Source organism: Phaseolus vulgaris, chromosome 3 (genome assembly GCF_051622355.1).
Source record: "Phaseolus vulgaris cultivar YP4 chromosome 3, ASM5162235v1, whole genome shotgun sequence".
Lineage (NCBI taxonomy): Eukaryota > Viridiplantae > Streptophyta > Magnoliopsida > Fabales > Fabaceae > Phaseolus > Phaseolus vulgaris.
Genome location: NC_143500.1, coordinates 10699039 through 10716652, shown reverse-complemented (window position 1 = coordinate 10716652; position 17614 = coordinate 10699039). Strand labels below are relative to the sequence as shown.

Below are 17614 nucleotides of genomic sequence, written 5' to 3'. Positions count from 1 at the left end.
GCGTTTATACTGGTGCAATTGGAGACAGTGGAATATGCAAAAAGAATCTTGAATTATATGTCATTCACTTCTCTTTCAGGGCGGCAAAGTGGAGATAGTGCAACGGTGAATATTACTTGTGACTTTTGTAACTGGTTGATGAGTAAAGCAAAATACTACAAAAATATTTTTCCTTGTACTTTAAGCGTGGGCATGTAGAAAATGTTGCACGTTCATCCACTTTCAAGCCAAGCCATAAAGCCACCCCAAATCCTTCATTTTTCAGAGCTAATCTACGCGTATAAATTATAACCAAAGTATTCATTCGCATTAATCAAATCAACCAATCCTTGCAATACAACCAACAGGAGCAAAACATGGACAAATTTTTCTTTGTTTCTTTACTGGCTTTGCTCATTGCAGTTCATGGAGTTGCAGGAAGCATGATGTATGACAGCATTGGCATGCTTGAAGAACTTAAAAGCTTGGACTCCATAGACATAGAAGAAGAAACTGAGGTAGAACTTTCTGACATCCCTTCATGGAGAAGCGAGCATGGTGGTAAAGTTCTTGTTAATATTGATAGCTTTGGTGCTGCTGGTGATGGAGAATCTGATGATACTGAGGTAACTTCTTTCATTATTGTTGTTGAGATATATATTATATACCAAGGCTTCCAAATGCATATCATTATTTTTACTCTTCTGTTTTGCTCAAGAAGCACTTTCATTCATTTGACAACGTCGAACAGAGACAAATTGTTCTGCTGAGCTAATCAATCAGGTCAGGCATCATCGCAGACCAGACAAAATCATTCTGTAATAATGTTTTGTCCATTCTCTTTTCATGATTATCAGGCTTTGCAAAAAGCATGGGGAGTTGCATGCTCTACTCCAAAATCTGTTTTGCTAATTCCTCAAGGTCGCCGTTACCTAGTCAATGCAACAAGATTCAAAGGGCCTTGTGCAGACAAGCTCATCATCCAGGTGATCAAACACAAATATATAGATTTAGTAATTGTCCTGTGATTATTGACGTAGTATCTGCATTTCCAGATTGATGGTACATTGGTTGCCCCAGATGAGCCTAAGAACTGGGATCCAAAACTGCCACGGGTTTGGCTTGATTTTTCCAAATTGGATAAAGCTGTTTTTCAAGGTTCTGGAGTCATTGATGGCTCAGGAAGTAAATGGTGGGCAGCATCTTGCAAAAAGAACAAGTCAAATGTAATTTTCGCAAAATGTGGTCTTGGTTATTTTACAGTTTGTGAAAACTTAATGATAACTTTCTGATTTTCCTCCTATTTTTTGCAACAGCCATGCAAAGGTGCACCAACAGTAAGAACCAGTCTCTTAACCTTTCCTGTCTTCTATTTTCAAATAGAAGGTTTTGCAAGATGTGAAATCAAGATCATCAAATAATAAAGTAGTTTAACTTTGAGAGGGTCATTGCAGGCATTTACAATTGATACAAGTACATCCATAAGGGTGAAAGGACTGACAATCCAGAATAGCCAACAGATGCATTTTACCATATCACGATGTGATTCTGTTAGAATTAATGGAGTTAAAGTGTCAGCACCTGGAGACAGTCCAAACACTGATGGAATTCATATTAGTGAATCAACAAATGTCATAATCCAAGACAGTAAAATCGGAACAGGTTCTGAACTTGGTGTTCTTCCTCAGCTTAAAGTTCCATTTTGCTGAACTATAGAAACAATAGTATGGTTTACCCTTAACAGACTTTGAAACAAAGAAACACAGTAGCTAACTTGGAAAAAGATATTTTGAACACACAAAAAGAATAAAGAAAAAAAAAGTGAACTTTACTCTTGTGCTTAGATTTCTGCCATTGAAATACAAATTAAAAAAGAAGAATACTGACCAGTTGTGCTTTTGCCCTTTCATCATAATCACACGCACTATATTCAGGGGATGACTGCATATCAATTGTCAATGCTAGCTCTAATATCAAAATGAAGAGAATTTATTGTGGACCAGGACATGGAATCAGGTATCATCTATTCTTCATGCCCCCATTTAATTTAAAATTACACGCCACTCTTTGTTTGGTACATTAAAATTTATATAGTTTGGTTGTTCGTACCTATACCATAACTTCCTCCACAAAATTGTCACAACCTTTTGATGAAATTTTTTCTATCTATCATTTCGCTTTTCCCTTGTCTCTTGGACAAGCATTACTTACATGAAACATACATGATGACTTCATTAATTTAATCGGTTACGTTAATTTTCTTTTCTTTTCTTTCTTTGATCCAATCAAAGTGAAAGTAAAAGTGTATCTGTTTCTGGAACACTTTTCTGATTAAAGTAGTTTTTTACCTTTTTCTAACTCTTTATTTTTCAGTATTGGAAGTCTTGGTAAAGACAACTCAACCGGCATCGTCACCAAAGTGATTTTGGATACAGCAGTTCTTAGGGAGACTACCAATGGTCTCAGAATTAAGACTTGGCAGGTCTCAATCATGATAAAATTGATTTAATCTTTCAACAATATTTTGGTTTTGGTTTTTATGCAATCATTTTTTAATGCTACATTCGTAATACATTGTCCTTGTTTACGCGTAGATTTTAATTAATTACCCATTATAATTATTTAAAAAAATTGAATAATTTTTTTAAAATAATTAACATTTTAGACTTACTTATTTTCATTTAATGCTAAAGCTATATTTTGAATTCTAAATATTATACTTTTCCTTCAAGACGTCTGTTAATCACATCGACTCTTTACAATACCAAATGGGCAAATTATGTGATATTTGTATAATGTGATGGAAATTATTATTTTATTGTAATGTAACCAAAAATAAAGCTGATAATAATCAAATATTAATTTAGTAATATTATTATAAATGATACATTTGTTTCATAAACTAATATATGTTTTTGCTGTCACATAGGGAGGTTCTGGATATGTTCGAGGGGTGCGTTTTCAGAATGTGAGAGTAGAAAATATATCCAACCCCATTATTATAGACCAATTTTACTGTGATTCACCATCTAGTTGTCAGAACCAGGTACAGTCTACCAGTTTTCTCTTTCAAGCCTCTTACTTAATTTTCATAAATTACACACTTAAGCTTTTATTATGACATGATTATTTTATCTCTAAAATGAATTATGGAGTAGAGTAATCCAACGAATTGAGTGGCATATACCTAAAATGATCTTCTAACGATGATCTTATTATATTATGAACTCTTTGTATAGACATCAGCTGTGGAGATAAGCGAGGTGATGTACCAGAACATTAGTGGCACTACAATGAGTGCTAAGGCCATTAAATTTGACTGCAGTGACACAACCCCGTGCAGCAATCTAGTCCTTAGCAACGTGGACTTAGACAAACAAGATGGCACAGTTGAAACATATTGTCACTCAGCTCAAGGCTTTCCCTATGGGGTGGTGCACCCTTCTGCTGATTGCCTTAGTTCCACCGACAAAATCTCTCAAGTTGCAGAATCAACTATGGAGGAGGATATTCGTCACACTGAACTATAACTTTCATATGAACCTCTAAAGATGCATTATACTGTAACCCTCTTATTATTATAATTTTATATCAAATGGGGTACCTAAGAGGCTTGTTTTATGTCACGTAGCAGTAGTATATGTGGAGGAGGCTTGAGGTGAGATCATAGACAAATCAAGGGATGTATTGGTTATTAAATAATTAGACATTACAACAAAATTGATTCCAAACAAAAGAGACATCCAATTTATAATATTGATTGAGATTTTATTTTAACAGTGTTATGTTCGCTTAGTGATGCTCTATGGACTGGTCTTGTTTGGAATTTGTCACTACTCTTCATTAACATGTTCTGAATTTTTTCTTGGTACTTGGAGAAATTAGACCTTCCACAAAAAAGTTTGCAACCTTCATAGTTTTTATGTTGACGATGGTAGTAAGTAACAATCTTCTTCTTTGACATTCTCCAATTGCATTGAACTATCATGGGACTGTGTAGGACTAAGTCCAATTATAGAGAACTCTGTCTTTTCTCTGATTTAAAGATGCAAAAACTAGTTTAGTTTTACCACTTCCAATCATTACTACTATTTGAGTTTCTCTTCAAATGAATTTTGAGAAGATGCTCTACGCTTCATGACATAATTAATAAGCCTCATACTATATCTATTACTGATTTCCAGTCACGCAAAGCGACAGACACATGAATTCTGCAGAACAGTTTAAATGCCTGCAAGTGCAAGGTGCTGACAGTGTGGTCCAAAGACCATCCAAAACAATCGATTGGGACAAAAGATACATTGAAACGGGAAAAGAACAAAGGTGAAATTATTTCTTCACTACCTCTGTTGTATGGCTTTATTGCTTGCTTTTCCAACGCCATAAACAACTAGACCAAGGGTTGGTGCCACCCTCAGAATAAAGTTGATTCTTTCAGTTGGTTCTTATAAGACAATCGCATCTATCATAGCAAAATGATGATACTAATAGAATGTGTTGTTGCTAGTGTTTCAAAACTTCAACTTTTTAAATTCCCACGTTGTCCCAAAGAAGATTCATTTTGCTTTTATTTTATAACAAAATATGTGCCTTGACATTCTTTTGGGGACCATTTCTATTCTATGGGTATTTTTATTTTCCCGATTATTATATGAGATTTTAACTTATTTTTTATGAATCCTATAATATTATTTTATTTTTAAAATTTTAGTGTCATAAATTATATGTCATATAAGCATATCTAACGAAAAAGTCTAATAAAATTTAAGTCTTATATTTATAATTCGGAATATGACATTGGAGATGAATCTAAGAAATTATCTTTTATATATATATATATATATATATATATATATATATATATATATATAACTAATTGTGTTTATTTAAATTGATTTATTAGTTTATTTAATTAAATTAAAAAGTCTTTTAGATAAACTTGTGTGAAATCTCTACTTTTCATCTAGAAATAGATATATTCGTAACTTTTGTAAATGAAAATTGCAATGAAAGTTTTTTAATATGGGAGGAAGATATTACATTGATTGGTATATTAATAGATGTAAAATGTGTAACACTAAACATATTACATCGGTTAGAAGCAATGTAATTATTTTTAATTTAGATTTTACATCCAACATGTTTTTGTTTTTAAAATGTAAAAAATAATGTGTACCTTTATCACTACCACACTTAACTTGCTTTTTTTTTTCACTTGCCCTCTTCACTTAATAATATTACATTTTTTTCTCTCTTCAAAGTTTCTTTTCCACCATCCAGAGTCACCATTGTTGTCATGGTAGTTATCAAGTAAGTTGTTGAGAGTTATTGTCACACTATCATCTCTTTGTCGCCATTGTCGTCTACTTTGAATTCTCGTGAAATTACCGTTGTTGTCCATTATGAGATTGTCACTACAACAACACTATGTTGGTAAAATTAAATTTATTTATATTTAAAAAAAAAACATGTATGTATACCTAATTGAATTTGGAATAATTTTTAATTAATTTTTTATTCAAATTAGAAATAAGATTGCAAATCATTATAATAACATTACCTTTAATATTTAAATAATATGATTGTGTTATAGGTAGCATCAATTGTCCCATGAAAAAGGTTGGATGAGTCAAGTTACAATCAAATTATAACGTTTGGTTTTTTTTTTTTTATCAGCTATTAAGTTTGGGTTGTTATGTAGAAATAGTTGTTTTGTAACTATTAGCTAAAGATTTTAGCAATGTGGAAAGAGTTTGATCAAACATATTCATTATGACCGCAAGTTAAACTTGCAAAGATAACAACAAAAAATAGAAAAAAAAAAGAATATTGTGATGGAAATAGTACGTAACAAAGGAAATTGTAACAAAATTCGAAAAGAGAGACGGAAAAAATCCCCACAACAACGTTGTAGAGATTATTTAATGAAATTGTTTGTGATTTTTTTGGTACTCTAAATAACAAGTCTTTTCATTCTTTATAAGCTTTCTCTTATTACTTGAGATTACTTAAAGAGTTGCTCCCTCCAATTCTTCAACAACACCTAATATGCTACCTTTTTTTTTTCACCCTAGTTTTGTTGGACTAAGAGAGTTGCTTTCTATGCTCAAAGACGAATCCTTTAGCAAAGATTCATCTCATAAAAGAGGTGTTATCTTCGCCCAACCAAACACCAGCGAGAAATACAATAACATTAAAAATAAGGCAAAAGCGCAGAAGACCTAATATGTTACCTTAATGTTGTGTTTGGTTCAACTGATGACATGGGTGGGAAGGATGTTTGGTTCTATTGATTAAGAGAGACTGGGGCGGATGGGGAAGAGGAAGGACTTCATTTTCGATTCCTTTATGATATGGAGAGATTGTAGAAGGTGTCACATAAGCTTCAATGAGTTTACTCACATATTCTCCCTGTACTCACTACACAGTTATATATATTTTATTGTACCACTATATTTAAATTGAACATTACTTTAAAAATATATTAATTATTCAAACTAGTAATAATATTAATTATTTATTATTAATATAATTATATTTATACAATATACAAAATTAATATATTAAATAGTACATAAATTTATGTAACAAAAATATTTAATTATTAATAACAACATATAATTATAAATAATGAAAATAATAAAATAAAATTATAATACCAAATAGTTATATAAAACAACAAATGTATATAATACTAATTATTATTTTCATAAATTTTAATATATTTAATAATATTATTTCAATTAAATAAAAAATAATTTTGTATTACATTTTTTAATTTTTCATTAAAAAATATTGACAATTATGGATATTATATATTAAAAAAATAATTAACTCAAAACTAAAAAAAAATCATAATTCATTATTTAAATATTTTTTAATAACAAGAGAAAATTTGTAAACTTACATTTTACACTTTTAAAAAAATTTCTAAATTATCTCCCAACTGTCACATCACTCACAAACTTCAATAAATCATCCTCACAAATCTACTCTAACATCCCTCAATCCAAACAACCCCACACATCCTCTCAAATTCACTCCTCCCCTCCCCACAAATACTCTTCCCAATCCAAACATAACTTAAAAGAGATGAGTTCTCAATAAACAAACATTAAATTTAAGCTTTTTGAATCAAGAGTATGAAGATGAAAAATAAAACTCAATTAGAAAAGAGTGTTTGACAATACACTGAATTTCAAAGAGAAAGAAAAGCGAAAAATTAAAGCAACTTTTAGAAGTAGGCACTACAAATAGAAATATGATGAATATCTCTAGATACACTACAAGAAAAAATGCTATTAGTGACGGTTAAAATTTATCAATAATGGTAAAGTTTTGATTGTAATATTTTTTCAACAAAATATTGACGGGCCAAAATTCGTCAGTAAAACAATTGTTAGTAAATTTTATGGACAAAAAAATTATATTTGTTGATAATTACTAACTACAAAATATGTTTTACTAACGATTGTCGATGCATCAATAATTTTAGGCAAACGACTTATCAGCGAAATATTTCATCAGTAGAGTGCATATGCAAAATGTCACCATATAACATACCCTAATTTTTCTTGTTTCCATAAATTTACAATAACAATATTCACACATGCAAAATATTTAAACGAACGCATACAATAAACATTGCAAACTCCAATCACAAACAAAAGAAATCCATAAAGGAAAACGTAAGTTCATCAAACAAATTCAATAGAAATAGAAAATCAAGTAAATAAAACAAAAAGAATAATTAAATCAATTAATTCAATGCAGAAGAGAATGTAGAAACGATAGAGAAGATAATAGATATAGATTTGAGAAAACAATGAGAGATTGAAAGGAGAAAAAAAAACACTTGCCAAAGAGAAGCGAATGCGCTTCTTTATGTAGGAAGGGGTGGATTGTGAAGAAAGAAAGACGAGAGTCTTGTTTATATTATTGGTTTGTGCATCGTTGTTACTAGGATTCTTCAATTTGGAAATTAGGGTATTTTCAATTTTGGCTCTATTTTGATAGAAGAAGACAAGTCGTGAATTAACCATAAAATTATGATTTTTTATGGAATTTTTTCAAACTAACACATTGACAAATATCAAAAAATAAATATACAACTTTTACTTTTAGATTTACTGATGAAATCTTTATAAATTAGACCTACCAATGATTATATTCATCGATAATACAATCAAAAGATTTATACAACTTTATTGGTGAATTTTGTATAATGAAACTATTTCCAACAAAAATATATGTCGATCTTGTCAAAATTATCTACGACATATACCCGCAAACAAATATTGGTTGGTAACATTAAAATTATCTATGAAAAATTCTAATCCGCCAATAAATCATATTTTTTGAAAAAATTTATTCCATCAATACAAATTTGTTGATAATACTATATATTTTTTTTAGTGATTTAAGTACAAAAGTAAAATAAAATACAAGTTGAATAAAAAGACAATTGAAAACATAAACAACAAATTTAAATTGAAACTAAACAACTTTTACACTTTAAGATGCTCACAACACAAGTAAAGTCACAAGACTACAAGACTAACTAAATGTAAACAAGTTTGTATTAAAGAGTATAATTTTTTTTTGCTAGAGTTGCTTTTTCTTCTTGATTTTTTTTCATATATATATTGACACTTGTTATTTCTTTTCTTTATTTTCCCTTTTTTTATGAGACATTTTTTTTCTTAATTTCAATTAAAGAAGCAACTAAAAGAAATTCTCCAGTTCAAATTCCAAAGATCAACAAGCAATTGTATTCAAATATTCTAAGCAAATGATTCAATAAAAAAAATCAAGGAAAAGAAAAAAAAGTATATCTTGTCCTACAACAATCAATTTAAGTTCAATTAAACACATGCTAATGATATAATAGAAAAGTAAAAACTCAAACTATGAAGAAAAAATCCAAGAAAGGTTTCAATTTTCATGTTTTAGTGTTTAAAATTTGTTCAAAAAATTTTAGGACTACTTCTAATGGAATGAAGAACATATAATGGAACTAAATATGACTTTAAACAACTTGGAAGATTAGAAAAATGAAAGCTAAGCTACTTAAGCATTTGATCGAACCTATAACAAGTAAAGAAATACAAGATATAATATGTTATGGAATCCTAAACACATGTAATTGATTCAAGAAATAGGAACAAAAGAAATGAATCAATTAACAATAAATATGAACATGGAATACATGGAACATATATATGAATCAATTAGATGTGTAGCTCTCCTTACACCTAAGCTACAAAAAAGGTGTGACTTAAGCTACATTAGGGCTGCCAAAGATGGGAACTAACGCCCCAAAATAAATTAAAGTGGCTATGTTGCAAGTGATGTGAGACTTCTAGCTCCATGCTTCTCTTCTCCCAAGACTTAGTTGAATCTCTCTTGCTTTCTTCTTGGGTTGGTCGTCATATGTCCTCAAATCAACTCAATTTTTCTTGTAGGGACACATATCATGTTGGTTTTGGTCACAAATGTTGTAACATTTCTCGATTTTACATTGATTTATGTAAAGATAATCAAATATATTATCTTGGTGGCATCTACATCGAGTCTAAAATCGATATAAATATTAATAAATAATTGATGTTAAATGTCCTTTTTGAAGTATTGTAAACTAAATTATTTTACTAGTAAAATATAGGTTATAATTTATTATTTTTATCTTCTTTAGTTTAATATTTGGATTAATTAAGTTGTTGGTAACTCTAAAATGGAACACTATAGTCTTTTGCCAAGCTTTGTTAATTTTTCCTAAATAGTGTTGTTAAGTTATCCTATAGTCATCATTATTTATTAATTTAAGCATTTCATAAAATTTGATTAAAGTAACGACTAAAAATCTCTTCATAAACATAGGGTTTTAATATCATGTTCATCAAAATCGCTTCTAAATAAGCATGGGCCTTCTTCTACAGTGTTTCATTCTTCAAACGAAGTAATTGTATTCACTTGTGTTAGTTTTAATGAATTGAAGTTAAATGACAGGTATTGTATTTTCATTGAGCGACTTTAAGTTTAGGGGCTTCCTCTCATGAGCTTCTTGGCGTACCTCTTGTATTATGTCGAGCTCGGCTTAGAGGTTAACGTCATTTTCATGATCACAATAAACTTGTCTTCTCCAAGCTCGACAAGAATCATGACATCTGCTCCATGTGTCAAGCGAAAAGGAGTTTTCTTTGTGGTCAACTGGGGTGCAATGGTCGAGCTTCTTTTTTAATTCATTTAATATCACTTTGTTGGAGCCTTCAACTTGTCCATTTGTTTGGGAATGCTCGACAAATTATAACTCGATGTTTGATATCGAGTTGTTGTAATAAATGCTCATAGCCCTTGTTTATGAATTGTCGCAATTATCAATAACAATGCAGTGAGGTACTCCTTAGCTTGATACTCCTCGTTGATATAACTTGTTACCAGTTGAGAATCACTATGGCATCTGAGTTATTTTACTCTCATTTCATGTGCTAACTTTAAAACCGACAATTATGGCTTCATACTTGGCTTGGTTGTTAGATGTCTCAAAGTTGAAACGAATAGCTTGCTCAAGTGTGATTTGATCTGACCCTTCAAGTATGATTTCAACTTCGATGCCCTTTTTGTTAGATGAACCATCAACGTTCAAGGTCCATCATTCATATTTTTTCTCCACATTGGGGATGTTCAACAATGAAGTCAACCAAAAATTATGCCTTCATTGATCTTCAACCTTCGAAATTAAGCCTGAACTCGGACAATTCAACTGATTAGATTGTCATTCTACTTGCGAGCTCAGGTTTTTGAAGGACTTGCTTAATAGGATAGTCGATACGAACAACTATGTTGAAACTTCTAAAATAATGTCTCAATCTTCGAGCTGAAAAGACTAGGACCAGTACAAACTTCTCACTGGTGCGGAAACACACAACGAGTGCAGCTATTTTGAATATATAAATGCAGCTATATAGCCGCATTTGATCAACACGCACTTGTAAATCGAAGAGATACAAATGCTGCTATATAGCCACATTTATAAATACCATTTACAAGTGCGACTATTTCTTTTAGTCGCACTTGTATATGCTTCAGTAAATTAAAAAAATAATAATAAATATGTTCAAATGTAACCCACAATGTACATATTATTTATAAATAATATACAAATTATAATACATAAAAAAAAAATTCAAAATATTAAAGAAAAATTCAAAAAATTTAAAACAGAACACTAACCTTGTGTATGAACCAACGTTGATGGTGAAGAGTGGCAGGGGAGCGCCAGCAACGACGGCGACAGCGGAAGCGGTGGCAGAGCAACGAAGCAGTGATGGAGATGAGAATGCCAATGGAACAGTTCGACCACAATGCAAGGAGAAAAAACAAATATAAGGAAAACAAAAAACAATTATACGTAGTGAAGATGCGGAGGAAGAAAGCGATTCAAGAAACTTACAATGGCACAAATTAATGAAGATGCAGAAGAAGAGATGAACTGCAAGCGTACGCGAGTGCAGGAACCGTGAAAACAAAAGGCAAAGTGGAGAAGAAAATATGAAAGTGGTGTCGTGCACTTCAAATTTTAGGGTAAAAAAAGATTTACAAATGCGGTTATTTGTATAGCCGCACTCGTAAATAAAAGTGTTTGATTTACAAGTGCGGTTATTCAAATAACCGCATTTGTAAATCAAATTAATTTAAAAAATGTCACCGCGTTTTTTACGAATGCGTTTGAGCGCAAAGCCGCACTTAATAAAGAGTATTTTTTTCATCATTTTGTACTAGTATCTCTATAGTTTGATATCTTTCTTTAGCCGATTGTAAGGTTAAGCCGGTAAAGTATACAGGTTGGTTTTTTTTTTTCTTTTCATAAGCTAAGACTGAATATATTGTTGAGTATGAAACTGCCAAATAGAGAGTTAGAGTAGAGTATGGAGGAAGACTTAGTAAAGTTGGTAAGGAGGCTATGTTTCTCTTAATTGTGGAGAACATATACTCGCACTACTAATCTCACTCAAATTTCATGGCTCCTTTTAATAATCTGAAAAACGTTTAAAAGACTTAATTATAGGCTGTGAACCAAAATTACATGTTATTATTTTAATGTATAAAGGCAAAACATGTGAGTAATTTGTACCAATGCATTACTCTTAAGAATTGTTTGCACAAACTTCTTCATGTTCTATAATAGAGAAAAAAAAAACAGAGACTTTCTTAATAAGCTAAACTTAACTTCTCAACAAGCTAAGATTAATTTATGCACAGATTAAAAACAAAAATTTAGAAAAATAAACTATATGAGCAAAGTTCTATAAATTAAATTATGCATGTACTGATATTAGTTTTTCAAAAAAGTTATTTCATTTTTTCACTTATCTATCCCTCCTACTAGTGATTTTAAAGAAGTTTTCCAAACAAATCCTTACATGTTGAATAATATTGTCACCATTTAGATAACTTGAACAATGCATTAGTTAATTTGAAGACTTTTTGACCCGAATTGAAGATGTCTTAAATTATTTAGAGTTTTAATAGTCTTTTTAAGGGAATCACACATCACAAAGCTAGTGTAATGATCATCAAGATCCACAATGTCTTTCTATTTTTTGGTCATCACATCATATGGGCTAGGAAACAAGGAGTTCAGGCTTAACCAAAGATTCCAAGCCAAGCTGGTACACATTCCAAACCAAGATGAGATGACTTAATGGTAACTGCCCTCACAATTCATCAACACATCTCAAACCTATAGATATTAGGACCACCCTCCTAATCTAGGTTCTTTGATCTTATACATTATTGAGTTGAGCAATAAAATCAATATTACCAGTGACACCAGATGAATGGCCTTGTATTTGGATACACCTTGAATCACTTTTACTTTCAGAAAATAATTTTAATTTCACACCATTTTGTCCATACTGCACCCATTTGCTGACATGTGTACCTGCCCTTATCTTAGGCTTTAAAACCCTGCCCTTGGCTTCTCAGTTTCCCAATAAAAAGTTTGTCTTATGGCTTAGTTTTCAACTTAAAACTGAGCAGCAGAAGCTCAAAGCATTAGACTGATGAGACATATGAAATGTCCATGATGGTCCCTGCCACATGGGTTTTCAATTAGATGCTCATCAATTTGGGATCTTAGCATCTTCACTTAGGATCAGATTGGATAGATCTGGCTGCAGAGACAAAAGATCAATATTCCATGTGAAAATTAAGGGTCCAGTTTTGTGTATCTGTTGTCTAACAGATGAATGCTGTTTAGTTTTTCAGAATACATTAGGGCACTCCTCTCTGGCTTTTGGACCACTTTATTTTCTGTGCACTTAGTAAGCACAGCTTTGTCCAGGTAGCAGGAAAGCAAAAACTCATGAGCTAAAATGCAAAAGTATAAATCTAAATTCTTTAGGTTCCGAATATTTGAACATGGACTAGTAATTCCTCATAAAACCAAACAATGAAAAATGTTACCTACTTGTTTTCTCTTTTTAACATAAGATTTTGGTTATTATTTGTATATCACACCAAGAGTCTAAAACTCATGGTCCCCTACTTTTTTCTTTTTATAAGCACAGCTCATTATAACAAGGTTTAAATCAGTGATGTAGGTACACGTATGGTTTTGAACAACTTTGCATTGAAAGGATGCACAGAACAATTCAAACTGGTATGGTAGGTAAGTGTCGTATCCATGATTATGCAAGAAATGTTGTTCAACAGGACAAAAACCAATACAGTTAACAGTGAGAAAGGAATATATACATATTGATTAAACAATGATACCATCTTTTTTGTTAGAAGCTTTGTTATTAAAAGAAGGCATTGTAGTGAAGGTTCTTGAAAACGTACGGCATTACCCTTTGTGCTGCATAAGTGCAGAACATCTTTCATGTCATAGCTTACTTATTATGGAAGCTCTGATCTAAAGTAACACAATGAACATTCCACGGAAGCAAAAACTAAAAGGGCACATGGATGTGCATAGTGCAGAGTAATGATAGCCAAAATGAAGTTATTGTCAGTGTGTGAGAGTGTCACATTTTGAGCCGTGGGATAAGGGTCATGCAGCTGCATTAGAGGCCAAGAATTAACAGATTAGATTTCCCTCTATGAAATTATTGAGAAAGCAAAAAGCTTTTGGGGCTCAAAGTGATCCGTGAATATATATTGCTAAAATAGCTTTTTGTAATCGATGATGAACACCAATACCTATTCGGATACAGACAAACCGATGGGGACAAAACACTTTTGTTTCTACTTCTTCTTTATTCGTTTAATAAATATTTTAAGATCATTCACATGGACAAACGGGCCTTTCTTCCAACTAAAAACTCACATGCACCACAAACTATAACATCACACCATCACCAACAACAATCACAAATCTCCAATGCCTTGTTTTCAACTCGGATTGCCTCTGCATTGCTTAATTAATACACTCATCAAATCATATCTAGTTTTTCCAAAACAAAAACGATTTAGTTACTCTTCAAATTCTAGAAAGATTCGTCAACCAAAGAGCTACAAATGGCTCAACTGTGTCACAAACTTTTGCATTCATTGTTTAGGGAATGAGGACTCGAATTGTTGTTATAATGAAGCAATTCCTTCGGTTTCCTTTTAAGAAAATCATGATCACATTTTCATCTTTATGAAGAATGATATGATGCATCATGCATGGACTTTCCACATCTATGTATATGCTGTTTTAACAAGATCATGGAAATGCAATGCTAATTTTTGTTTAGTTATTCAAATTGCATACCATGTTTTTAGCACCATCTTCTTTACCATTTTCTTCTTAACATGAATTTAACTAGTTGATTGAAATATAAATAACATATTTTAAACTATAAAACTAAAAGTGAGGTTGGGTGATGAAAAGTGAAAACTGGAAAAGGAAAAAAATAAGGAATGAAAAATATTTATTGTTACAATAAAAAAAAAATAGTGAGTAAAAACAATGGAAAAGGATTAATTACATTATTACCTTATAAAAACTGAATAGAAATTGTACAAAGCCGCCCAATTTGTCACATTATAGGTCTTTTCCATATCAAAAAATTATGTGACGCAACAAAATTAAAAACAAAAAGTTGGTAGATTCTAATTTTCTTCATTAGAAATAATTGTGCATTAATTAGGATAGAAAACGACAACGTGACCCTACCATTAACTAGTTGCACAGTATCTAATCAATATTACTCTATACTCATAGATGCATAATTAAACAAATTTGTATCAACGAAACAATAAGAGACAAAAGTTTATTATAAATACGTGTATTATATTCAATTAAAGGACATATTTTTGTTAGAAGAATACGAGCAAGTTGTACTAAATTTCAATAATGTTTAACAAAATTAAGTTATAACTACTTAAAATATTAAAATATCTAATACCATTTATGAGCGCGATAATAGACTATGCAGGAATGAATAAATGATTTAGTTCATAAAACACACAAAAAAGTGATTGAGTACTTATAAATATTATAGTTTAAAAGTAAAATAATTACTAATATAATATTAAATTAGTCTTAAAAATAAACGATATTACGAAACTTAAAATTACAACATTTACATATCTAAATTGAATTTTCCATTCTATTCAATTATTGGTGTGTTGCACTATGAAATTGATTATATATATATATATATATATATATATATATATATATAAATTAGCAATCAAACAAATTAATTGAATAAAGTACAGTTTGTCTCATTAGGGTGTATATTGTATTTCATTACAGGTTAAACTAAAAATACTAATTAAACTAAAACTAAAAATACTAATTTTTCCCGGTTTAGGATTTCTAATGCGACCGCATCAGTAAATGGGGTTTGGGGGCGATCTGGATCGCAGTTGTCAATGAGATTTGGAAGCATAGAAACAGAGTAATATTTGATGGGGTGTTATAGATGTTTTGGAAGTACTTGACTTGATGCAACTGAAAATTTGGTCTTGGATTACTTTCAAATCGCAGGATACGTTTTTTTCTTTCTCTACTTGGTGTATTGACCATTTGGCTTGTATGGAGATGATGTCATGAGTTTTTGTTGGGAGTAAGAGGGAGTGTTGTAGGCGTTTTCTTGTTGGTCTTTAAGTAGTGGTTTTTTAGACGGTGGTGGGGATGTGTCGTGAGAAATAGGTTATTGGTTGTGTGTTTTGTATATGGGTTGGACCACCCCTTAAGTGACCCACATTTATTCATTGTTTATTGTTGATAAAAAAACTAATTAATTCAATTTATTTTATGATTAGTTAAAAATTTTACAACTCGGTTCAACTTAATACGTTATATATATATATATATGTATATATACGTTATATTTTTTTTAAATTTATTTTATATAAATAATAATATAAAATGAGTTAGAGATTATGGCATCCTAAACCTAACTCGATATTAGATAAATTGAGTTGATTAATTTGAAAAGTAATTTAATAATTTAATATGGGTTATAAAAGTAGTATTTGTTTGGAACATATTATGGTTGAAAGCATGAAAATGTTTATCCCATAGTTGGTGGTTGAAATATATTGAGAAATAATGGATGAGAAGCAAAGGTAATGAAGATGAAGTTCACGAGAAGGGTTTATAGTTCACGAGCACATCAACACAAAAGACGGCTAAGAACCTTGTGGTACTCCTTTTTCGCCTCTCTCTCTCTCTATCATCTTCCTTGTCACATCTAAATTATGCCTTTTCTGACTTTTATCACCACTGATATAAATATGATAAAAATAAATCAAAATTAACACAATTAATAATAAGTGAACATGTGGGTGGTTTTTTCTTGTGACTTGCAAGTACATATATAAATAATTGATAATTGTTGCAACTCACGTTACACTTTTCAGGTGACCTTATGTATTTTTTTATCATGCATATCTTGTACTTTTTATATGAATATATATAAATTACAGTATTAATGTTGAATTTTTAAATTAACTTATGTTTTAATTAAAATTAATGCTTTTATTTTAGTTTTCATCATTTTGAATTTATAATTTTCATTATAGTTTTATTATATCATATTTTTATGTCCCATATGCCCTCTTGAGAGACAGAACTATCTGAATTGGCAGGGGCCGGACCCTGTTTTTAATTTTTTTGTAATAATAATAGATTTTGTATTATGTAATAACTTGTTATGTTAATATATATAAATAAGTGTGTAGATTAGTGATATGTTTAACTATAAGATTAGTAAAAGTTATAATAAGAAGGTATAATATGAAACAATAATAAAGATAAAATTTATATATTTAAAAAAAAAAATTAATGAGTGTTATTAAATTTTCAATGTTTTACTATAATAAAATGATGGAGTATGATAAAATATCCCACCTTTTTATATTTTTTCTATTATCTTGTGTTTTTTTGTTTAGACTAGACATCACTGTTTAATGGTTCAAGGTTTGACCATCTAATGACCTTTTTAGACGATCTTGACAGATTGTCTAATAACTCTTTAAGATGGTCCTATTAGACAATTACACAGTTTTATATGTTAGATTATCTATCTCGATTTCCTATATTTTGTTTCTTTTATATACAAAACTTTAATTCTCTCTGTGTAAGTTGTTTTGTTTAATGAATATACATGCCACTTTCTTAATAAACTATATT

The 17614-nt window shown here is 30.5% G+C and overlaps 1 protein-coding gene across 1 annotated transcript; it reads left to right on the top strand.

The window, feature by feature from the left end:
• Nucleotides 1-286: 286 nt before the first annotated feature.
• Nucleotides 287-3756, top strand: LOC137806557 (Pectin lyase-like superfamily protein). The gene is made up of 9 exons (XM_068606752.1): nt 287-605; nt 837-965; nt 1035-1205; nt 1296-1316; nt 1434-1641; nt 1914-1995; nt 2353-2461; nt 2909-3025; nt 3219-3756. The coding sequence occupies exons 1-9, from the start codon at nt 357-359 to the stop codon at nt 3507-3509; spliced, it is 1377 nt and encodes a 458-aa protein (XP_068462853.1). The 5' UTR covers nt 287-356; the 3' UTR covers nt 3510-3756.
• The last annotated feature ends 13858 nt before the right edge of the window (nt 3757-17614 follow it).

What these genes read in the sequence shown, in the direction of transcription:
- LOC137806557 (XM_068606752.1), top strand. Translation starts at nt 357, where the DNA reads ATGGACAAATTTTTCTTTGTTTCTTTACTGGCTTTGCTCATTGCAGTT. An exon ending in GAGAATCTGATGATACTGAG is followed by an intron (nt 606 to 836) that starts GTAACTTCTTTC and finishes CATGATTATCAG; the next exon opens with GCTTTGCAAAAAGCATGGGG. An exon ending in AGACAGTAAAATCGGAACAG is followed by an intron (nt 1,642 to 1,913) that starts GTTCTGAACTTG and finishes CACTATATTCAG; the next exon opens with GGGATGACTGCATATCAATT.